At 31.3% G+C, this 23,116-nt stretch overlaps 6 protein-coding genes across 7 annotated transcripts; 2 read left to right on the top strand and 4 right to left on the bottom strand.

Moving 5' to 3' along the window:
* Positions 1–179: 179 nt before the first annotated feature.
* On the bottom strand, positions 180–3,438 carry LOC124922424. The gene is made up of 4 exons (XM_047463154.1): positions 2,868–3,438; positions 2,734–2,778; positions 1,846–2,625; positions 180–1,777 (listed from the first exon to the last, which is right to left on the bottom strand). Exons 3-4 carry the CDS (start codon positions 2,621–2,623, stop codon positions 306–308), a joined length of 2,250 nt encoding a protein of 749 aa, XP_047319110.1. The 5' UTR covers positions 2,624–2,625; positions 2,734–2,778; positions 2,868–3,438; the 3' UTR covers positions 180–305.
* Positions 3,439–6,417: 2,979 nt separating this feature from the next.
* LOC124921633 lies at positions 6,418–8,292 on the bottom strand. 2 transcript variants are annotated; one of them, XM_047462310.1, is made up of 4 exons: positions 7,973–8,292; positions 7,429–7,609; positions 7,165–7,341; positions 6,418–7,085 (listed from the first exon to the last, which is right to left on the bottom strand). In XM_047462310.1, exons 2-4 carry the CDS (start codon positions 7,546–7,548, stop codon positions 6,720–6,722), a joined length of 663 nt encoding a protein of 220 aa, XP_047318266.1. In that variant the 5' UTR covers positions 7,549–7,609; positions 7,973–8,292; the 3' UTR covers positions 6,418–6,719. The 2 variants fall into 2 exon arrangements, with proteins under 2 accessions (XP_047318266.1, XP_047318265.1); XM_047462309.1 differs by having other exon boundaries at positions 6,420–7,085; positions 7,417–7,609; positions 7,973–8,280.
* An 864-nt stretch (positions 8,293–9,156) lies between these two features.
* Positions 9,157–11,040, bottom strand: LOC124921164 (protein RETARDED ROOT GROWTH, mitochondrial). Its single transcript, XM_047461785.1, has 7 exons — positions 10,706–11,040; positions 10,444–10,549; positions 10,205–10,367; positions 9,986–10,134; positions 9,766–9,917; positions 9,577–9,691; positions 9,157–9,497 (listed from the first exon to the last, which is right to left on the bottom strand). The coding sequence occupies exons 1-7, from the start codon at positions 10,990–10,992 to the stop codon at positions 9,357–9,359; spliced, it is 1,113 nt and encodes a 370-aa protein (XP_047317741.1). The 5' UTR covers positions 10,993–11,040; the 3' UTR covers positions 9,157–9,356.
* A 1,220-nt stretch (positions 11,041–12,260) lies between these two features.
* Positions 12,261–13,355, top strand: LOC124922033 (cell division topological specificity factor homolog, chloroplastic-like). The gene is made up of 2 exons (XM_047462756.1): positions 12,261–12,476; positions 12,619–13,355. Exons 1-2 carry the CDS (start codon positions 12,372–12,374, stop codon positions 13,222–13,224), a joined length of 711 nt encoding a protein of 236 aa, XP_047318712.1. The 5' UTR covers positions 12,261–12,371; the 3' UTR covers positions 13,225–13,355.
* Positions 13,356–17,378: 4,023 nt separating this feature from the next.
* LOC124923746 (probable WRKY transcription factor 3) lies at positions 17,379–18,996 on the top strand. The gene is made up of 4 exons (XM_047463714.1): positions 17,379–17,848; positions 17,962–18,461; positions 18,534–18,692; positions 18,777–18,996. Exons 1-4 carry the CDS (start codon positions 17,438–17,440, stop codon positions 18,994–18,996), a joined length of 1,290 nt encoding a protein of 429 aa, XP_047319670.1. The 5' UTR covers positions 17,379–17,437.
* Positions 18,997–20,267: 1,271 nt separating this feature from the next.
* On the bottom strand, positions 20,268–22,580 carry LOC124920835. Its single transcript, XM_047461399.1, has 7 exons — positions 21,885–22,580; positions 21,653–21,736; positions 21,229–21,569; positions 21,033–21,158; positions 20,769–20,963; positions 20,568–20,690; positions 20,268–20,486 (listed from the first exon to the last, which is right to left on the bottom strand). The coding sequence occupies exons 1-7, from the start codon at positions 22,099–22,101 to the stop codon at positions 20,385–20,387; spliced, it is 1,188 nt and encodes a 395-aa protein (XP_047317355.1). The 5' UTR covers positions 22,102–22,580; the 3' UTR covers positions 20,268–20,384.
* Between the last annotated feature and the right edge of the window lie 536 nt (positions 22,581–23,116).

Raw genomic sequence — 23,116 nt, forward strand, 5'->3', positions numbered from 1 at the left:
AGACCAATCAAGTTTCTCATGTTTACCTGCAATTTAACCATATGTCTATGATGAAGAATCGTTGATTACCAAGATTAGGGCAAAAACAGTTTGTATTGTTGCCTAAATGTTGGGTAAAGGTTCTTCTTAGATAATTGTTATATAGAGGCATATTTATATTGAATTGAGAGAGTAGGATATGAATGCAAAAAAGACAGTAAGATGGAGTTGATAAGAGAATAAAGAAAGAAGCATTTACAAGAAGAAATAGTAGGGGTGTCCTCAATTTGTTTGTTCAAGAATGAAAGATGAAATGATAGTATTAATTAGTTAATACTAATAATAGTAGTAGTTATTGGATTGAGATTAGAAGTAGAAGAAGAAGAGTCTAATCGTCTTTGCCTACGGGGCCGCCTAAGAGTCTTCCCCCACACAGTCAGGCTTCTCCCTTCGCTTGCCTGCAAAGATTGATGACCACCTTCTTCTTCTTCTTCCTCTGCCGGAGCTGTGGGGGGCAGTTCAACTACCGACCGTCGTCGTCTCCCTCTGCCACCGCCGCCGCCACCCCTTCTTGGAGACACCCAAGTGTGGCCAGTAGCTTTCATCAACCCCGAAAACGTTTGAATATCCTGGCTCACTTCGTGTCTCGATAAGGAAACCAAACCAGGGAGTATATCCCTTTGAAAGTCCCTCCTCTGCTTTCCTCGTCTACTTCTTCTACTCCGCTTGTTGTTGTTGTTGTTGTTCACCACATTTCCTCCCCCTTCTTCTTCGTCGGAATTATTCCCAATCATAATAAGCTCCTTCGGCATATACTCTTCTGCCTTCATCTCCGGCAGGCTCAAAGTTACAGCCTCAAAATAATCCATTGTTTCTTCACACGTTGAACAAGGCACAACAATCTCCGCAAACCATCCTAGTGGATCCTCCATTGAGTTGTTCTCATCATTCTCACCACAATCACCTGAAACTGAAATCAAGACTATCGCTTCCGCAGCACTCCTCACATTCTCTTCTTCCTCCTCTTCCTCTGGCAGTAGTAGTGGCGGCGCTTCCAGATCAATCTCCATTGAAACTTTTGGTAGTACAAGAAGGTTGCTTTTCACGGGTTCAATCGCCACCTCTTCTTCTTCTTCTTCGGTTATGCATGAGTTAAGGTCGATATGGGTTCTCACCTTTTTGTTTTCTTGTTCTTCAGGCTCCGGATCATAATAAGCCACATTAATATCGATTAATTCGCGAGTTGGCTGAAGAGATGCAGAAGTAGATGCAAGAGAAGACGACTCCTCCTTTGATGTAAAACCGACTATCTTTCTCAGAGGAGGAGCAGGAGCAGGAAGGGATTGCTGGAAGCTCGTTTCTGCAGAATTTGGATTCTTTGGTTTAAGCCAAGATGGCAAACGTGGATGGTCATCCTGTTTCCTTCCCCCATCTTCATTTGGGCTTACATAGGCTAGTGCATCCTTGTAACCCGATGAAGATCCTCGATAAAACCCATTATTATTATTATTAGCTAAAGGGTTTGTAAAACATAAATTGGAAATGGGACCCTGAACGCGCCACTTGTCTCCGAGAGTCTCGTGGGTAGTCGTCAACTGTCGCGACGAATATAAAGATGAATTTGTATGAAGTGAAGTCTGATTGGAGTTTCCCCAAGATTGAGACCAATCTATCTTATGGTTGAATGGATTATGCTTTCTGCCATGGAGTTCTCTCCTTTGTTCAGATTGAAGAAATCCCAATGTTTGGATTGCATCTCGAGAAGACGATGATGAATTCAGATGGTTTCTGTAATGTTCTGATAAACAACAAAGAAGAACATTAAAAAGAAATTCAAACCACATTAACAAAGTTCAAATAATGTACCTGCATCCGAATTATACATTGACCAGTCTCCTCCTCTTCCATTCGATGATCTTATAGCCTCTTCGTTCCTCCTCCTCGATGTTTCCTTAGACAATCTATGAAGAAATTCAGATTTCGATTTGGCCTCAATCTGGCAAGAAATTGATTCAGTTTCCTCCGCCTGAGTTGGTTCATTTAAATCAGCAAGAAAAACAAATCCCTTTCCACTGCCTTTCGAAGGATAATCCAAAACATCATACAAGCATTCCTCCTCCTCTTCTTCATTACCATTGAACTGCAGATCAAACAACCTTTTCCTAACCTTGGACGGCCTGTGATGATCCAAAATCTCACAATCTTTCGAACCAAGCGAACCACCTCCTTTATTACTGCAACTCAAAGGAGAATTCCAAGCAGAAAATGGGCTCGAAGAAGACGACGCCTCTTGTGGGATCATCATCATCATCCCCATGGTGGTCCTGTGTTTATGAATAATATCTTTCCTTCTAGCTTCCTCCATCATATCTCTCTGTATCTTATAAAGACAATGAAGTTCAACCAGCTGCCTCTTGAAAATAGCCTCATGCTCAAGCATTGTCTGCCTCAATGTATTCCTGTCAAACCCTACTAGTGAAAATCCATTGACTACATATTCTCCATTACTGCTGGGCAAAGATTTGTCACCACAAAGCATTGGCCAGTTATTACCACTAGATTGCTCATTATTATTATTATTATTAACATCCCTCATCGAGTAATAACCATACCCTTTACTATTACCTTCAATCTCCGTTCCCATTCCTGTTCATTCATTCATTCATTCATTCATTCATCAATCATTCAATATAATCGTTTTTACACTACACTACACTACACTCAACATATAGATAGATAAGATAGATAGATTACCTGATCGAATTATGAGAATCGATTATTAATAATCTTGTTTGTTAGCTGAAAATGAACATTTCAAAATGATGGTAAATCGAGTTTGATCTTGAAGAGATAGATACCAAATAAGAAGACCTAATTCTATTTATTACCTTAGAGCGGCATCATCATCTAACATCCATCCATTGATTTGGATTGGATTGGATTAATGAACAGTTGATTCTCCAGAATTCACGGCAGGGCCCAGAGGATGAGGAGGAGAAGAAGCAGTATTCGCCAGAGACAAAATAAAATATAAAAAATTACAAAGAAAGAAGCTCAAGAGAGAGAAGAAGAAGATTCTGAACAAACAACACAACACGCAGTTGGTGTTTTTGTAACTGCATCAAGTGGTTAGATCGTCAACAGGTAAAGAAGAAGAAGAAGAATATGAGTTTATTGGAGATTCCGATCTAAGATCTTCTTCTTCTTCTTCTTTGTTCTTCAGAGAAACAAAACTATCTTAATATTATTATTATAACAACAACAACAGTGACACATGAAATTTGTGTCTGTTTTATTCTCTGATTGATGCCCATTTCTTCTTCATCTTCTTCTTCTTCTTCCTTACTTCAATATCTTTAACTTTCTCTTTCTTCTCTTTCCATGAATATGAATGAATTTGTTGCCAAGCCAATTTAATAAGGTCTGTGGATTTTCAGGGAAATTGAAAGAAATGGGCATTTTTCTAGATTCTCTCCACTTTATTTGCATTTTTGTACAGAGATTAATGAGAATTAAATACTGTATACATCAACTTTTTGTTTTTCTTAATTACTATTTTTTACTCTTTTCATTATAACCCTTCATCAAATTCTTTTTCCAACTATCATACCTAACTCTTTTTTATATTCTCTCTTTCTCCTATTTATAACTTTTTCTTACTTTTTTTTTTATTTTTTATTTTAATAATAAAACATATATATTAGGGCTTGTTCATTTAAACAATTATCCACCTAATATTTGATAAATTATAAGATCAGATGTAGGAGATTCATGGTCTTGATTAAATATAAATTAATATACTCAATTCTTAAAAATAAAATCATACATTTAGGGTTTCTTTCACATGGGTTATATTTGAAAAGAGGAGATAGAAAAAGGAATTTGATAGAGAGAACGATGTGTTACTATATTCAGATTGTGTCATGTAATTCCTTCTAATTTCTTCTCACAAATTTTTTCCGCGATCATTTTTTATTTGAAAAATATAAAATACGATAAAGAGAATTTATAAAATATGGTATAAAATTTCAAAAAAACTTATGTTATGCCAAAATGTGAGAGTGCTATTGAGAAGAAACCAAACGGTTGATTGTTTAAGAATTAGAAAAAGATTTGAGGGATTTGGAATCTAGTCAGATTTATAATATTATTATTATTATTATTGTTAATCCCGAATAAATTAAGTGGGTTTATTTTGGTAAAACAGGTGTGGGAGTTTCTATTTTAATTAGAGTTTAATTGGGATTTGTAAGAGGATTGAAGTGGGGTCCACTAGAGAAAGAAGGAGTACAATTAGTTAACCCTTGACGTTTGGAATAATTACGAGATTGGTACCCCAGCTCTCTCAGTACCTGTACCTGATTGGTAGCAAGTAATAATCTCATTCTTTCATATACTCCCACGCGCCCCCTCTCTACGTAACTTCTACGCGTTGTATCCTTCTTTTAAAAGTTTTTTTTTATTATTTATTTATTTAATTCAATTCAATTATCATTCCAATTCATAGATCCAGAAAGTGTATTAAAAAAAATTAATTAGTGTACAATAAGTTTTTATAAATATATATATATAAATCATTTTAGAGCATGTTTTGTAATTAAATTTATTTAAAAAATATTATTAGGTATCTATTGTAATTAGATGATTTTTGTAATAAAAATATTTAAATGATATTAATATATAATGATAAAATAAATTATTATTTTATAAATATATAATATTTTGGTTGATGAAATAAGTAATTTAATTATAAAATGATATTTAATTATGATTAAATTTTTAAAAAGGAAAATAATAGAATTAAGTAGTTTGATTTTTTATTTTTGTAAGAAGGATTCTTATAAATAAATAATAATAATAATAATATTGTATGAAAATTTTAATTATATTTTTTAGTTTTAAGATTATTATAATGCCTGGTTTAATTGAAAATTATTTCATCATGGACTTAGAAAATTAATTTCAAGCTAGGTAGTCTTATATTTTACCAGCATGATCAGAAATTTCCTTTCAATCTTGTATTAAAAACCCAAACATAATCCAAAAAATTAAGACAATAATAATTCAATGATTAATATTTATATATATCAAATTAAAAATTAAAACTAACAATAAAACATATTTTTATTAGTTATTCCATCAAATGGTAACTTTTCATCTTAAATTTAAGATCTATTTAACATTTTAAGAATTTTGTATTTCTCCAAAAACTTATTCATGTCACATAAAACTAAACAAAATAAATTTAATTGTATTATTTAACTCATTGATTTCTCAAATACATGTGAAGTTTATCAAGAAAATATTTATACATTAAAATAGTATAAATAATATAACAACTTTTGAAAATAATCAAACAAAAGTTTTTGCTTCAAACTAAATAATAACAAAACATAAATTTATTTGTTTCAAAACATTCTTAACTTATAAATTATTAAAATCAATGTTTTTGCTCAATTTGTTTTTTGTTTTTTTTTTGAAAAAGTATGAAATGTATAATCTACTTAACATGGGTGACTTTCATAGAAATATCATTAAAAAATGACTTCAAAATATAATATAGTAAAATTCTTTATTTAATTAAGGAAGTTTTGCAATAGTTTAAAGGGAATTTATTGTGGATAGCAATAAACAAGCATAATAATAGTGGGCCTTTTCTTTATGAAAAAGACAATAGAACCAAATCAACCAATGACTCTTACCTATCTCAAATAGTTTTAGGAGAAGAAAATTAATAAGAGAGAGACACATAATTTTCTACTTTTTTTTTCATTTTAAAAGTGAAAGATACTATTTTTTGTAATATCATATCTCATTAATTAATTATTATTATAAATTATGAATAAATTTACTATAAAATTATTAAATAACATTGAAAATTTGAAGGTAATTTCATGTTGCAAGTTGGTCTAAAAATAACTTATTATGTTATTTAAATAATTGAAAGTATTTAATATTTTAATTGATGAAAAAATAATTAAAATAATAATAATAATTTATTTAAAAAGTATTTCAATAATCAAACAAAACGAAGCTTCATTGAGAAGATTAGTATAAACATACCTCAAAATCACATTGCTCTTCATTGACCATCCATATCATTATAAATTAATATTCCACCCCCAAAAAATATATAAATATGAAAACCAATTAAATCAATGGTTATATTATAAATTAATTATGCAAACCTTAAAAATAAAAATAAAAAAAATAAAAAGTTACTCCATTTAGAAATTCTTGATAATCACACTACCATTTTTTTTTAATCAAATATACTTCTCACTTAAGCTACCATTATGATAGCTTAAGTGACAAGAGTGATTCTTCGATTTTCACTTATGGGTTAATATTAGCCTATTATTTTAAAAAAAATATATAAAATAAAATCAGCCAATGTGTATGTTATTAATATGAATTTAGGCAACTATCTTTTCAGCTTTGATTTGTTTGTAGAGATAAATGTGAGTTTGAAATTAAGGATTAATGGATGTAAGTTAGACCTAATGTGGTCCCTTTAGTATCCAATTGTCACCATCATGGGAAAATGAGGGACACTTACTAACACTAGTGGAAGATTTGGCTAACTACATATCAATGGGACCCTCATTCACATTTCTTGACTCAAAAGCCCCCAATATTGTTATTATTATTATTATAATAAACTTTGTCAAAGTTATATTCTAATTGGCTAAATAAACAACATATGATGATTTTTCAAAAAAGAAAGACTTTTCCTACTATTAACCACTAGCCAGCCTCATGGCTTGGAGTTTTTCCAAAGCAGATAAATGTTTGGTCCCTATAAGATGACTTTCTAGAGGGATTTCACTTGAGCATTTGGCATTACATAACTCACATGTAAGAGGGTTGCTCATATGGTATCCATTTGCTTTCAGCAATTGTAATTTGTCTTTGTGGGAGCTACTTCCAGTATGATGCTTCAGATTATATACTGTAGAAAACGACACCTTGCAAGCCGAGCAAGAGAGGAAATCAGCTTTCTTTTCATATGATTGTAGATTCTTTCCAAGCTTCATTATTCCAGATGCGGTTTCTGGAGCTTTTCTCTTTTTAGTGGGCACAATTGGAACGAATAATGCCTCTTCCTGAATTTAAGAAATGGAAAATATTAAAGTTTTTCAAGTTCAATAGTAGATATATACATAGATTCTTCTCAGTTCTCACCGTTGGTAAACAGGGAGCTTGATCATTAGGGTGGTGCAGAATCTGCAGATATTCCGGTTTCCCTTCAAATGCTTCAATCTTCCTCCTATACTCGATCTCCCTTTCAAGTGCAATTTTAACAGGCATCAAGTTATCCAACACAATAAACTCTTCATCATCCATCACACTTTTACCATTCTGTCAAGGAATTCATTCAGTCAAAATGTGATATACATATATATCTTTGTTTGATAAGATAAAAGCAAATCTTGCCTCTGAAACAACCTCGTGATCGTCACAATCACGCAGACTTAAGGGTTTTCCAACTTTCCTTCTACGTTCCATCTCCCTTTGGAGAGCAATTTCAATGGGTAAAATGTCATCTAACATAATCATTTCATCCATCACAATGTTTTGAGTATAAATAAATATGTATAACCTATTTCTTCAAGCACACTTAGTAAACCTGCAAGTACCAGAAGCTGTTAATAAGAGCAGAACAATTCTCCTTCACCTATGTTCATAACTGCAGAAAGTGTACAGTCTATACATCAAGAACAACACTAAATAGGCTGATTTCCACCTCAAAATGAACTTATTTGCATCATTACATAATGTTATGAAGGAAACAAAGGATTATTGATAAATGCCCTAAATTTTCTGACTAGATCGGAGGATTGAGATGTTCTTGAAATTGCACTCTATATAACATGTACGTTACGCACGAGTGTAGTAATTTCCGAGGAGAAATCATTCTTCTCAACAAATTAATGAAACATCTACAAAAGAAAGGTTCAGCATTTCGTTTCCGAGTTACAGAGAATCTTACGCAGAGTTCTTGCGACCTAGAAAGAGAGAGAGAGCGACGCCATGAAACCGAGTTACCAGTGGCCGACGAATCTTTTCATTTCAGATTATTAAGCAAAAGGAGCAGCAATTGCAAGCTTGTGATCATGTTCTTAATCATACAGTTCATTCAATGACAATGTGCGTCGCTGGGTAACTTAATTCGGGAATAAACCCTAATTTTAAAAAGACAATGGCTGTTTCGATTTTGACAAGTGGTTCATTCAATAATCTTATGTATTTCATAAAATTAACCCTTTTTAATTTTTTTTTTTTTTGCTACAACATTCTTTTTTGAAATCGCCAAGAAGATAATGTTAAGTAGAATTGTTGATGAGTTGCTGCGCAATCTGATAACTTAATTAGGGAATAAACCCTAATTTAAAAAGACAAAGCAATTAGAGAAGAAACCCTAATTTTAAAAAGACAAAGCAATTAGAGAACAAACCCTAATTTTAAAAAGACAAAGCAGGAATGACCCATCCAGATTTTGATTTTATTTCAGACACTTTGAACTGGTCAATATTCTGTCCGACCGGTACATTCAAAATCTGACCCAAAAATTTTGGGTTCGAAACTTAGCTCCCGAAGGCTACTCAGCTTAAGAAAAACAAGTTATTGCATTTTTCACACGATTGCGTCGAACTTGTCACGAATTCGAATTCCGAATGTTAGAGGGATCCGTAGAGAAACCAATGTGGAAGGATTTGGAGATTGAGCGTGACAAAATCACCTAATTCGTCATCGTTGGCTGTTGATCTGGTTCAATTGGGTAGAGGATTGATTAAGGAAATATGCAAATTTGAAGTTCACAAACCATTCATTGTCGTTCATTCTTGTGGACAATAACTTTCAAGCGCATTTTGGGTCGGAAATGACTAGAAACCATCTATCATTCCATTTTCTTTTTGTTAAAATAAAAAGTTTGTTTTAAATCTAGACTACAATAAACCAAAATTCACCCAAAAATCAGGTTGAAGACCGGAATGATTTCCAGAATCTTGTATATTTTAATGACCAGCATAAATCTGTTTGAAAGATATATGGATGCCTCGCATGTCTACTCAAATGATCGTAAAATGAGAAAAAAATGAAAAATGGTTCAAACTCTTTGCCAGAAACTTGCACAATCACATAGAAAATAATTCTCAAAAATTGCAATGTATGGCCTAAAATACATTTGTTTTTCAAAGTCACTAAGTAATAAATCAATAAGAGGTAAACTAAATAATGTAATTGTAAGTGTAGGACAAAAATAAATGTAAAAAATCTAACCAAAATATTATAATTTGAAAAGAATTACAGTTAGAAATGCTATAACATTAATAAAAATCCATATAAATTGTTAGTAAACTCCACAGTTGTGGTCACACCGAACCAGAGGTTGATTCGCGAACTATCTCGTATACCGAAATAACATTTTCGATTGTTAACAAGAATATAATGCACCATTCAAGAAGATCCGACCTCCTATTTTGAAGAATTTCTTGCAGAAAGTGAATATTATGCTGCAAATAATAAAAATTACAGTAAGCACTAACCTTATTAACTAACATTTCAGAAGATAAAACAATCCAACAAACAAACCTCGACGAACTTCAATTTATAATTTAGGTTTCCAAAACGTTGTGTGATCTCATACTCTTCTCGAAGGTACTCATATATCTCAGCGTATTTCGCATCCCTCCAAGCAATTTCTGACCTAAATAATAATCAAGTTTCTTTAACTATTCTAACAAGACTAAGAAAAACAAATAGTTAGATAAGATGCATCACCTTTCGAAAAGTCCTACTTTGAGAATGACATCGGCCAAACTAGAATTAGCCTTTCCCATAAGCTGAAACAACTTTCTTCGATCCATAACAAAAGTACCCGTTTTTTCCATAACCCGATTAATGTCTGTGAATTCTTCAAGAATACCATCAACCTATGAAAACAGAGGACTTACTATAAAGCTTTCTCCATTTGAAAAGTTTAACAGTTCATGTCTTATACCTGTGATACAAAATAATCAAGGGCAATACTCTGGCCAAGAACACTGCCAATTATTCGAACGCTATCAATATCCAGGCTTCTTAAAATAATATGATCTGAACCGCCTTTCATGTCTGCTGTCAACTTCGGCTTCTCTTTCACCATATAATCTGTTAAAAACATCAATTAGATTCAAAACTTCATTAACTTTTTCAAAATTGATATGAAATTCAGCTTTACCATCTTTCTTCATTTCAGGTAACAAGCCCGAACTGTGTCTTCTAACAACGTTGAGATAACATTCGACTTCATGATCCTCGACATTGAACATGATAATTGAACCATATTGAAACACCACCATATAGATTGAGCAACTTATGTTATTGTTTTCTAACCCAAGACACTGAAAAAAGATAAAAATTCAACAAGCAAAAACTTATAATTAAGATTTAAAGAAGAGGGTTTGTCTTGGTCTTAACATTTAATGGAAATTTGCCAAATCTGAGAGCAATATGATTCGATGATCGAAAACTAGCTGGAACAACATTGCTTGAATTCTCTGCTTGCAAGCTCTTCAAGTTAATACTGACAAAACCATGACAGAAATACAAACATAAACATAAGAAATCAAGATGATCTTTCATCCCTTTCATACCCATATACTTTGAGATTGTTCAATTTGAGCTGGATAAACAAAGAAACAGAAATTTGGGTAAATCTAAAGAAGGTAAAAGTATAAACCTTGTGCAAGGAAAGTAAGCTTTAATGGGTATTTTCAAAGTCTCGGCGGCTTCCTCATCTTGGGTCTGAACCCTTGTATCAAAATCAAGAAACCTAGAATCTGATTCGTCGGCATATATGGTGGCGGCGGCAGAAGGAATTGATGAAAATTGACTTAAACAAAAACGTTGTTTAGCGGACGTCGTCGGAGAAGGATGAAATAAAGGGAAAGTCGTCGGAGTAAAACCGGATTTGCCGGCGGCGGCGAAGCGAGCGAGGTTGCGAAAAGGCTTCCATCTTCCCCCCATTCAATGACGGCTCTTTTTCTCTCCCTCAAATAATATCTCACGGCTCCACACACGGGTTTCTCTTCTTGTTTTTCCGTTAAACATTGATTCGGAATTTAAAAAATAAAAAGAGTTCAAGGGTAGATTTCAAAATTATAAATAGGGTATAAACTATAAACAAAATAAAATAAAAAAAACTTATTTCAGTAAAAGAAAAATGTTTTGTTTTGATTATTTTAGTAAATAATATCTTTAATAAATTAAAAATGTAATAAAAAATTAAATAAGAATAATTTTAATTAAAATTAAATAATATTAATTTATTTAAAACAAATCTAAACAAATATCTATAAATCACTCTCACCTAATTATTCAATATTAAGAAGATAAGAAAAATCGATTATATAAACTGAATTAATCAAACCGTACATACTCCTATATTAGTGTAGTAAATCATATCAACTTATATCTAGGGGTGTTCATCGGTTCGGCTTTCGGGTTATTCGAGTTCCTCGGTTCGGTTAATTCGAATTTTTATTTTTTTTAGCCAATTCGAAAACCGAACCGAATTCGAATAAATTTTAATGAAACCGAACCGAATTCGATATTCGGTTTGAATTTTGAATAATTCGAATTCAAACCGACCGAGAATTGAACCCGAGTCTGTACCGTGGCAGGGTAATATTCCACCACTAGACCACTGGTGTTTTTGTTATCATTTTTTTATTATTAAATATTGACTTCAAAATATTTTAATTTGATTATTTAAAACTTTTTCTTAAGCTAAGTTTGAAGAATAAATAATAAAAAAATGAATTCGGTTTTTGTTTTTTTTTTCGAGTTGAAACCCAAACTCGAAAACCAATTCGAAAACCGTATTTGAATTCGAATTGGTTTGAAATTCGATTCGAAAACCGAAAATGAAATTCGAATTCGGTCGGATATTCGGTTCAGACCAAATATTGAACGCCCTTACTTATATCTTCATAATCATTTATTCGAGTTTTCACAAATTATTTTAAAAAATAATAATAATAAATAAATAAAATAGTTAGAGTAATGGGTGAATTGGGATATTATTAGTTTAATTTTTATAAAAAATTTATTAGTATCATTTTGTATCAAGTTTAAACTTTTTTAAATGTGTCTTCACACAAAACATTTAAAAATAAAATAAAAATTACATGTAATATGTAGATTTATAGATTTGATATACTTTACTAATAATGTGTTTATTTGTCTCTGTTAAAAACAATTTTATAAATATAATTTAACTTCTTTTATGTAATTGAGAAACACTGTCTGAAACGCTGGTTAGGTCAACACACGAACAAACCCTAATAATTCAACAGTGAAGAGTGACGCCTGAAAGAGATCGAGAAAGAAGATAAATTAATCAAATGGCAGGTATTGCTTCTGGAGGAGATCTGACCGTCGTCTCTGCAACATTCGGATCATATCGATCTGTTCGGAGCTCATTTCCTCCTTCGCCTTCACGTGGTCGGGTATTATATCTATTTTTCTTCTCTATCACGGTTGATTTCTGATGAACTGTCCATTTGGAAACGGATTTGTGATTTCAATTGTTCGATTGATGAGTTTTGTGATTCTAATTTGATTACATTCTTCTTCTTCTGCTGCATAAAGGTGGATTTTGTTGCAGGTAGAGTTTTACTCAAATGGTGTTCAAGTGAGTTAATTAACTGTCATTGTAATCCCAAACGCCCATCATATGCTCAATTTGCTAAATATGATCATTTCACACACAACAATGATGATGATGATGATGATGAAGATGAAGATGAATCTAATGAGAGATTTCTTCTTAGTGCTGTTGTAAACATGAAATTCTTGGACAGACTGAGTTTAGCCTGGAAGATAGTATTTCCTACTACTACTACTACTACGACACAAAGAAGTATGAGAAAATCAAACGCAAAAATTGCTAAGCAGCGTTTAAAGATGATATTATTCTCAGATAGATGCGCGGTTAGTGAGGAAGCGAAACAGAAGATAGTGAACAATGTTGTGAATGCTTTATCAGATTTCGTAGTCATTGAATCACAAGACAAAGTTCAGCTTAATGTCTCCACCGATGGTTCCTTAGGGACTATTTACTCGGTAACCATTCCTGTTCGTCGTGTGAAGTCTGAATTTCAAGAGGAAGAAGAAGAAGTAGTAGAAACCAATATCAAACACAAAGATGATGATGGAGAAAGAAGAATTGAAGATTCAAACTTAAATGCTTCTTAATTTTATCTCCCCATTAGTTCATTTATGAACTGTTTTATCAAACATTGGTACATGGTATGATCCCACCTTTGTTTAAGTCTATGAAATTCACTCATAGAGTGGTAATCTGCCCCCGAATCCCAGAATTTATACATGATTGTTCATCAAATATTTGAATTATTTTTGATCAAATTAAAAACTAGTTTGTTAAGTAGGTAAAAAGAGAAACATACAAAAATTTTGATATATATATAATAATACTTAATTTTTAAAGTATTCGGATTGAAGGTTAGAGAGTTGTGGTTAACTTGAATATGTATCTGAGAGTAAATGGATATTTAGGTCGAGTCGTGGGTTGACATGTCCGCCCATAAACTTGAAAAATTAAATAAAATTTGTATTATACACAAGTTTCAAACTTGCAATCTTACAATAAACTCAAATTCACAATTGAAGGAAGTATAACATTTCTAATAATATAATTCCAACATTTTAAACAACTAAATTAATAATATTTTAAATTCGTTTATATAATTTATTTTATATATATATATATATTTTTAATAATTATATATATATATATAACATTTTATATAGAATTGTTAGTAATATCAATTATACTTAATGATTAAGTGTTTAATATACATAATAAAGATATTGGATGGTTGTAATAATTATAAAAAGTGAATAAAAAATATGTTAGTTGACGGAAATGAGTTCGTAAATGAGTGATAATAGTATTGTTGTTTGACGAAATTGAGTTGATAAAGGTCGATAAATAGGAGATAATTGAGTTCGAAATAGGAGATGATAGAATAATATGAAATATGTTAGTTGATCAAAATGAGTTGATAAAAATTATTAAATAGGAAATAGTTAAATAATATGAAATATGTTGGTTGACCGAAGTAATTGATAAAAGTTCTCTTTATTTATTTTTTTTCATTATTCTTATAGACTAGTGGTTTTTTTGATTTTGAGTATATTTCTATGTTTTATTATTTTTTTTTAAATTGGTCATTGAAAATTGTTATAATTGATCAAATTTTAATTATTAAAATAAATTTGATTGTTTAATTTCATATTATTATTATTTTGGTCATAAATATTATAATATTATTTAATTTTTTTATTATCTTATTTTGATCCTACAAAAATAATAAATATTTTAATATTTTGATTAATAATTTAAATTTTATGTGAGTGATAATAACAAAATTTTGTTCTGGTCGACAAACACCTATTAGAACGAGTCTATATATTTATTATCATTATGGTATGAGTATATTAAATAATAATTATTTAAAAATATATTTTAAAAATATAAACTAATATACAATTATGCATATCAACTAAACTTATAAAATAAAATTAAAATTGATAAATTAAAACCAGTTTCATTTACATTTGTTCTTATCAAATATAACTATAAATATACCTAAAAATTATTTCAGAAATGCAATTAAAAATATTTATCGATTTCTCAGATATTCAATACAATTCCAACTCGACTTCATAATCGTTTTCAAACAGAGTTAATGTTTCTGGTAACTTATGCAGGCTAGCAGGCCTGCTAGCCCGGACCTACTGTGTAATAAGTGAGACAATTGTCTTAAGCCCAAATATTTTTGGGGCACCAAAATCTTTAAATTTTTTTTTATAATAATATGTTCATGAGCTTATTTTTAAAAGCCCATAAATAATAATTGATAACCTATCAATGATAAGCTCTAACTTAATTTGTATCCAAAAAAAAAAAAAACAGTATCGAGAAAAGTATCGCACGATTTCCATTTATCAACAAAATCAAGAAAAAAAATAAGAACAAGCATTCTGGAAAAAGAAACACTTCCCCCAAACCCTTCGTTGATCCTCCAACTTGCCGGAATCGGAGCAGAAAACTCGGTCATCTCCTTCCCCGAGCTCTTGGGCCTTTTTCGCTCGTTCCAGCCTTGTTTCTCGGCACTGCGCCACTGCCCACTAGAGTTCTTCCTCCGATTTCGGTGAGATTTTGGTTTGATGAGATTAACATTGTCAGTAAGTTTCTCCAATCATAAAAAATGGATATTGATGTTGCTATCGGACAGTTAAAGGGGCTTATTTCTTTTCTCCAAGAGTTTAGAGAATCTGAATTTAATCAAGCCTTGGTTGAAGCCGAACATATTGCAATTGAAATGGGAATTGAACCTATTTTGCAAGTGACTATGTACTAGTTCGGAACATTAATTTTATATTTTGTTTGGATCTTCTTTGTGTTTTTTAGTATTTATTTATGACATATTGTTTTGATGATATTTTATTTCTAGAATTAATGTTACAAATATTATTATATTTAAATCGATAAAAAATATATGTATGAATATTAAGCTTTGAGGGCACCAAGTTTTGTGTTCGCCTTAGACCTCGAAATCTCAGGTCCGACACTAGGATTGGATTAGGTTGTCATTATTTTTAAATTCAAAGTTATAATATACATATATTAATGTAATTTTATGTATCCGGGACAAAAAAATACCATCTCCATTCTGATACTTAATCAACGTCTTCGAGTTTTCCGACTCACACTAGTCGGTTTAGATCGACTCGATTATCGTGGTGTATTTTTTTTGTTATCCCTACTCATATTTATACTCATATTCTATAGTAAAAATAGTCAATCTACCAATATTACTGGGATTAAATTTCTAATATTAATATGACTTATATATATTAATATTAAAGTATGATGACTTATATATTAATATAAAATCCAAATAAGGGATTAAGAGACTTTACTCATTGCCACCAAGTGGGAGAAATAGTTGGTTGACAAATATTAATAATATCTAGTACCTACAGCCCTATAAAGGCCGTTTATTAATTTGGTTATAAACCCAAATAAATTCCCAACAGCTAAAATTATTATTTATTTTGTTTAAGGCTTTATTTAATATTAAGGAATGTCAAGGGTTGATATCATTATATATATCATCCATTATGTTTAAACTGAATTAGTCATTGCAAATTTGTAATAGCTAATTAACAATTACTTTATTGGCATCTTGAGTATTTCTTAATAAATTTATGAATTGCTTAATATATTAAAAACTATCTCATTACACAATAAATAAATATTATTATTATTTTAAATTGAGACACTTTTAATTATAAAGAACCTGAGATAACTATAATCAAATTAAGAAAAATTAAAATAATTCAAGTGACAAAAATCTTATTTTATTATTATTAATTACTTAGGGTCCTTTTTCACAAATAAAATTTGAATTTAAATTGTCATTATAATTTTAATTTCACATAAATTATTTATAATTTTATTTTAATTCTTATAATTAAAAAAGAAAATAATAAAAACATTATTTATATAAGACTCAATGTTCATTCACAAATCATTTAAATTGAGATTGTTCTTAGCCCAATCCATACCATGGATAAAATTAAGTTACATGATGCACTTAGTAAGTCACTCTTGATTTTAATCATTTTTAACTATATATTATTCCATATTATTAAGATATTTATTTGACACATGTTATTAAGATATTTTAAGTATTTATGGTTCGATTCGGGTTAAGAAAACTTGTTAACTTTATAAATTAAAAGAAAAAAATATTAATATGATATTTTAACTTTTAAAATTCAAAATATTAATTTACTAAATTTATAAAAAAAAATATTAATTCGACATTTTTAATTAATAATTTCAATAATAAAAAAAGTATCTGTTGAACGTTATTATTAATTTTTTTAGACAACATTTTTATCCCGTCGAACAAACACGACACGACATCGAATTCATTCGTGATTTTGATTTCTAACACATAACATGACGTTTTGATTGTGGTAAGAAGGCAACGTCATCTCTATCTCAAAAGATTATTTTAATTATTATGTATAAAAAAATAAAAATTATTAAACTAAAAAAACAGTAATAAAATAATAACAGCTATTAATTCTGAATATATATTTTGTTGAGAAAGAAGCAAAGACAGCTTGGAATAAAAACGGTTAGTTATATGTAAAACACGTTGACATCGTGGGCCACTTGTGAGAGAGAGAGAGAGAGAAGCAAATGGTAGTTACATGATCAGTTTACGAGCAGACGGTAGCCTTGTTCATTTTCATATCTCCATTTTCACATCGCCGGCGACCGGCGAACCAGAGCAGTTCATCTCCGACGATTCTACGAATTCATGAACGCGCTGCTTCGCTAATTTTTATTTATTTGTTGCCTTCAATGGCTGATAAGGAAGGATCCACTTCATCGTCTACTCCTGCTCTTCCTACGGTTACACTTCCTCCTCGTAGTTCCATAGAAAGTCTCTTCACCTCCGGTTCCATGATCAGTCCTGGTCCGATGACGCTCCTCTCCAATTTCTTCTCCGATAATGATCCGGATTCCGATTTCCGCTCTTTCTCTCAACTTCTCACCGGAGCTATGCTTTCCCCCTCCGCAGCAACAACGGACTCAATTCATAATAACGATACACGCCGCCACGGAGGAGGAGGCGGTAGTAACGATTTTCAGTTTAAACAGAGTAGACCTTCAGGTTTAATGGTTGCTCAGCCGCCTCTTTTCACAATACCTCCAGGTCTAAGTCCTGGAAGCTTGTTCGATCCCTCCGGATGGTTCTCCGCCACTCAGCAGGTACTCTTTCTTCTTCATTGGATAACTTTTGATCTAGTTTCTAGTTCAAATTTCCATATATTCAGCTGTTTTCCTTTCGAATTGAAAATGAATTTGCTGTTGTAAAATATTAGGGACAATATGGAATTCCTCACCATCATCATCATCATAATCATCAACAGGCTTTGGCAGTCACAGGCATATCTCAATCTGCACATGAGCCTCATGATCAACAGAAATATGAAGTGCGTAGAAATACGAAAGAGGATTCTTCTGGTCAAAGATTACAGCCACCTTCCTTCAATATTGTAGTAGACAAGCCAGCTTTAGACGGATACAATTGGCGTAAATACGGGCAAAAGCAAGTGAAAGGAAGCGAATATCCAAGAAGCTATTACAAATGCACACATCCAAATTGTCCAGTGAAGAAAAAAGTGGAAAGATCTCACGACGGTCAAATAACAGAAATTATATACAAAGGACAACACAACCATCACCAGCCATCGCCTCAAGTTAATAAACGCGGGAAAGACAACACAAATGGGACTAGTACTTCTAGTCAAGTTACACATGATCATCAAGAAGATGATGATGATGTTGTTGATGACGATCAAGATCCTGATGGCAAGAGAAGGTATATATCATATATGGTAATTAAATTAGATGGATATTTGATATGGGGGTTGATGAAAATGTGGTTTTGCAGGAGATTGGAAGATGGGATTGAATCAAGTAGTGGATCTCAGAGAACAGTTACAGAACCAAGAATAATTGTGCAGACGATTAGTGAAGTCGATCTATTGGATGATGGATTCAGGTGGCGTAAATATGGACAGAAAGTAGTGAAAGGAAATCTTTATCCGAGGTAAATATGAAATTTCTATATACAATTGAAATATTAGTAATAGTAGTAGTGGTTTGGATTATATGTGTTATGATATTGAGACAGGAGTTACTATAAATGTACAAGCGATGGATGTAAGGTTCGAAAGCATGTGGAGAGAGCACCAAGCGATCGAAAAGCTGTGATAACTGCATACGAGGGTAAACACAATCACGATGTACCCGCAGCTAGAAACAGCAATCAGCACAATAATAATATCATGAGAATAAACTCACAGCAGCAACAACAAGTGGCTGTTTTACAGTTCAAAGAGGAGCGCCTATAACGTTTGGTCTGTTGCACTTTCTGCATTACTATAACCAAAAACAACATCAACAAAAAAAAAAAAAAAAAATAGTCAATTCATCTTTTATTTGACTGGATTTGAAAAGGAAATTTGTTTTGTTTGTATCTAAAGCTAACTTGTTGAAATATTTATTTATTTTTTTTGTGAGGGTATTTTTTTTTTTTTGTGAGGGTGGGGTTATACTTGTAATTTATATTATCATATATACCATTTGGTGATGTAACTTTATATTTGTTCAATTTTTTTTTATTCATTTGGAAAATGAAATATTCTTATCATGTAATCATCATATAACAGTTTGTTTATTTTTCTTACATCTAAGATGCTTTCTTTGTATGTGGACAGAATGGTTCGGTTTGAGACGACATTTTCCTGATTTGAGGAGTAGTTAATCGTGATAATATTTGTGTAGAGTATTCCAAAAGCTCTATAACTACTTGAAATGTTCTTCCCTCACTGTACCCCAGAAATGACTTTAAAAAAAAGAAGATAAGATACCCCTTATCTGAAAATGCTAAAGATCTATTTTTGGGACAAATAGATTCTAACAAATATCAGGGCTTTAAAGATCCAAATTAAATATAGAATATCAATAATATTATTAGTTTTCTTTATAAAACTCTTAAGTTTTTTTTTTATAATAAGAATGTGTAATATTTTATAATATATTATATAAAAATATTATTTCATAATTTTAACATACACAAATTTTATTTTATTTAGAGAGGATGGACGATAAATGCATTATCCGGTGGATGGATATTGGTAGGTATGTTCATATTGAAGAGAGATATTTGATTGATTTTCAATTAAATTTAAAATAATAATTTAAATAAAAAACAATAATATAATAACATTTTTTTTATTAAATAATAACATAATCATATATTTATCAAATTTCTTCATTAATCATAATATTAATTTATATTTTGAATGCAAATATTATTAATTCAATTATTTTACCCTACATGTGTTTTCAATTTGGATTGGATTGTCAATTCAAATTCATTTGAAAAGTCACCCTTAGCTCCAGCCTTATTTGATATAAAATTATTTGAATAACCAAAATATTATTTTAAATAATTTTATTTGTGGTAGGTTAATAAAAATTTAAGTTATTTAAGTAAAGAGATATTAAATATATAAATACTTAATTTGACATTTGGTTATTTAAAAATAATCTCAAATAACTCACCTAACATAAGTCTAAGTATAAGTCTCATATAATTAAAAGTATAAAACCACCAGTCCACCACCAAACAAAGGAATAATTTTATTAGGAATAAACCATATTCCAATACTATATAAAATAAAGATTTAAAAGTATACAAAGTTGGGCTCATTTTTTTTAAATAAATGGCATTCTACTATGCAAAAATTCTAGGTATTTGGCCATGATTTACAAAATCAATCTTATGAAGCCGAACACAACATAAAACCTTCTCTGGTAGCTCCTCTTGTTTCTGTGCCTGACAAGTTCAAAATGTTTTCAGTTAATTTATCTCATCAATGGAAAATGGGATTCGATTTTTACTCAAATTTTTGTTTACCTGAATGGTCAATGCAAGGTCGAGAATCCCATGTTTTAACCGGTCCCTGAATGCGTCGAGGCCTCTACGTGAGATATAACTAAACCGATGTATATCCAGGTCTATCTCAAAGTAGTTAGATCCCTAAATAGAAAAAGAGCCAAAACAACTAAGGTATAAGCAAAAGTTATATAAAAAAAAATAACCAAGTAAAAAACTTACATTGTAGAAACTATGCTGGGGACGTGAAAGCACTGGCTTATTGTTATAAGCATGCAATAGCTTCTTCTCTGTAGAACCTAGCCGAAGGTCTTCTGGATTAACAACACCAACCATGATTTTCAGTCTTTCTCTAAACGGGGTGGAAGATTCTCTAGCGAATCCCTTAACTATTTCTGAGTCATCTTCAACCAAACTCTATTGAAAATCAAAATACAACAATCAAACGCAGCTGCAAGTGTAAAAAATATTGATTTTGTGTTATACCTTGATATGTTCTTGGTATTGGGGAGAAATCTCTTTGTCAAAGTTATCTGAGATTCTGAAATACAATACAAGGCTTATACCCTCTCCATCATTATCGCCAAGGAATGTGGCAGGATAAGAAGGCAGCTGTTAACAATCATCAATGATCAAATTAGTTAAAAGAAGCAAATCTGAATGCATTTATTTGATAACTAACCTGTATGTTAACAATCAGTAACGATGGCACATTCTTGTGAGCTTTGACATTTTGAAGTTCGAGGTGTTGAGCTATATGATTTATCTTTTGTGAACACGAGAACATGTCGATTCCAATTGGAGTGTAAGGGCTGTAATCAGGAGCAGGATACTTCTTTTTTTCCCTGCAGGTTCTTATTATATCAATAGGTGGTGTTACTGAAAAAAATAATCTAATTGATGAGATATAAGACCTGAAATAATCTGCTCCCCTGAGCTTGAAGATAGAAGGTGCTACTGGACTCCAGCATCCTGGAGTTGGCCTCTCAATTGGTGAATATGAAATGAATCCAATCCTAGGACCTGTACATACAAAATGTTGAAACTGAAATGATCGGTTTTTGACTGAACAAACATAAGTAACACCACCTAAGCCACATACATACCACTATGTATACCGATGAATTCATCTTCTGAATCGGATTCAAAGAAGCTGCAAGAATCAAACCATGCTTCATCTTGGCATAATCCTGCAAATTCAAACCACATTTTTATCAACACCAAAGTTTTCGACGAACCATTTAATAATTGACTTTACTCCATTAACCCATATTAAGCATCTTTTACTATGTCAAATCACCTGGTTCATCTATCTTATACAATAAATAAAAGGGTTACCTTCCATTGGAGGTGGCCGATTCCATTGTGAGCTGTGAAAAGACAAGTTAGAGACCTCAGGTCCTCTGGAAATGGGTGAATCTCCAGGATCAGTGGGCTGTTGCAGCACAGGCTCAATGGAGACCAAAGAGTTTATCTTCCTGTGTCGTCTTCCAGATCTTTTAAAGTACTTATGTCTCTTGATTTTCTTGTTTGATGTCGAAACACAACCACCCATTAACAACAACAACAACAACAACAACCGAAGAAGAGGATCAAAATCAAATCAATATAGCCTGCAAATTTGAAGGCAAAAAAGGTGTTGATAATGAAAAGTGAATAGTGAATCACATGCTTATATTGACCAAGAAGATGAAAGCATATTAAAAATGAAAGTCAATAATATAGCCAGCCATAAGAGTCATAGAAACGTAGGTGCCAAGAAGGTTAATAAGTCAATAAAAGCATCTCCCAAAAGATTATCATATCAATCACCATGAAAAACAACTGAAATCTTAAGGAAGCTTAAAACCTCTAGAGAGAAGAACAGGGTTTTGTTTATTAAACTAAGATTGATTGAAGAAAAGAAGTTAATAAATACATGAGTAAAAGGTGAAGCTGAAAATAGGAATAATACTAAATGAAGCCTGCTGTTGTTTTGTTTTACTACATCAAATCCAATCCATAAGTAGAATCTAAAATCAAAGACGTATGATTTATGCAACAGAGAGAAGAAAGAACACGCGCAGAGAGAGAGAGAGAGAGAGAGAGAGAGAGAGAGAGAACCTGGAGGTTGATGATGGTGAGACTAGAGAGAGAGAGAGAAGTCCAAGGAAGAGTGGGGAAAGTAAAGGATCGGAAGCAGTTAGTGCTACTACTAATTATAATCTCATATAATATATATATATATATCTTATTTACTTTCTTCTAATCTTTAATAAAATAAATATTATTATCTTTTCTAAAAGTAAATAAAATAAATCTTATAGAGATTCGTGGTGATTATAGATAATTCTCTATGAATTAAATCCCTTTTTCGTTTTTCAAATACAAATAAATCAAAATGTATCAAATGAACTAAATGAATATTAGGATATGAGCCAAATTTTCTAAAGAAAAATTTCCAAATGTATTTTTTTTTAGAAAGTGAGTCAGTTAATGTAATCTATTGGATTGAATTTTTTTTTTATTTTTTCTTATCATCTAAAAAATTAGAGAATAAAGTTAGAGAGAGTCATATTTGGTCCAAGTCC

The sequence above is a fragment of the Impatiens glandulifera genome, chromosome 1 (genome assembly GCF_907164915.1).
Source record: "Impatiens glandulifera chromosome 1, dImpGla2.1, whole genome shotgun sequence".
NCBI lineage: Eukaryota > Viridiplantae > Streptophyta > Magnoliopsida > Ericales > Balsaminaceae > Impatiens > Impatiens glandulifera.

Excerpts from the sequence above, each read along its gene's own strand:
- LOC124922424 (XM_047463154.1), bottom strand. The coding sequence starts at position 2,623 with ATGGGAACGGAGATTGAAGGTAATAGTAAAGGGTATGGTTATTACTCG. Across the intron at positions 1,778-1,845 it reads AATGTATAATTCGGATGCAG|AACATTACAGAAACCATCTG; the intron begins GTACATTATTTG and ends GTTGTTTATCAG.
- LOC124921633 (XM_047462309.1), bottom strand. The coding sequence starts at position 7,548 with ATGGATGAAATGATTATGTTAGATGACATTTTACCCATTGAAATTGCT. Across the intron at positions 7,342-7,416 it reads ATCACGAGGTTGTTTCAGAG|AATGGTAAAAGTGTGATGGA; the intron begins GCAAGATTTGCT and ends ATTCCTTGACAG. Across the intron at positions 7,086-7,164 it reads AAGCTCCCTGTTTACCAACG|GAAGAGGCATTATTCGTTCC; the intron begins GTGAGAACTGAG and ends TCTTAAATTCAG.
- LOC124921164 (XM_047461785.1), bottom strand. The coding sequence starts at position 10,992 with ATGGGGGGAAGATGGAAGCCTTTTCGCAACCTCGCTCGCTTCGCCGCC. Across the intron at positions 9,692-9,765 it reads AAAGTAGGACTTTTCGAAAG|GTCAGAAATTGCTTGGAGGG; the intron begins GTGATGCATCTT and ends ATTATTATTTAG. Across the intron at positions 9,498-9,576 it reads ATAAATTGAAGTTCGTCGAG|CATAATATTCACTTTCTGCA; the intron begins GTTTGTTTGTTG and ends TATTATTTGCAG.
- LOC124922033 (XM_047462756.1), top strand. The coding sequence starts at position 12,372 with ATGGCAGGTATTGCTTCTGGAGGAGATCTGACCGTCGTCTCTGCAACA. Across the intron at positions 12,477-12,618 it reads CTTCGCCTTCACGTGGTCGG|GTGGATTTTGTTGCAGGTAG; the intron begins GTATTATATCTA and ends TGCTGCATAAAG.
- LOC124923746 (XM_047463714.1), top strand. The coding sequence starts at position 17,438 with ATGGCTGATAAGGAAGGATCCACTTCATCGTCTACTCCTGCTCTTCCT. Across the intron at positions 18,462-18,533 it reads GATCCTGATGGCAAGAGAAG|GAGATTGGAAGATGGGATTG; the intron begins GTATATATCATA and ends GTGGTTTTGCAG. Across the intron at positions 18,693-18,776 it reads AAAGGAAATCTTTATCCGAG|GAGTTACTATAAATGTACAA; the intron begins GTAAATATGAAA and ends ATATTGAGACAG.
- LOC124920835 (XM_047461399.1), bottom strand. The coding sequence starts at position 22,101 with ATGGGTGGTTGTGTTTCGACATCAAACAAGAAAATCAAGAGACATAAG. Across the intron at positions 20,964-21,032 it reads AATACCAAGAACATATCAAG|AGTTTGGTTGAAGATGACTC; the intron begins GTATAACACAAA and ends GATTTTCAATAG. Across the intron at positions 20,487-20,567 it reads ACCTTGCATTGACCATTCAG|GCACAGAAACAAGAGGAGCT; the intron begins GTAAACAAAAAT and ends TGAACTTGTCAG.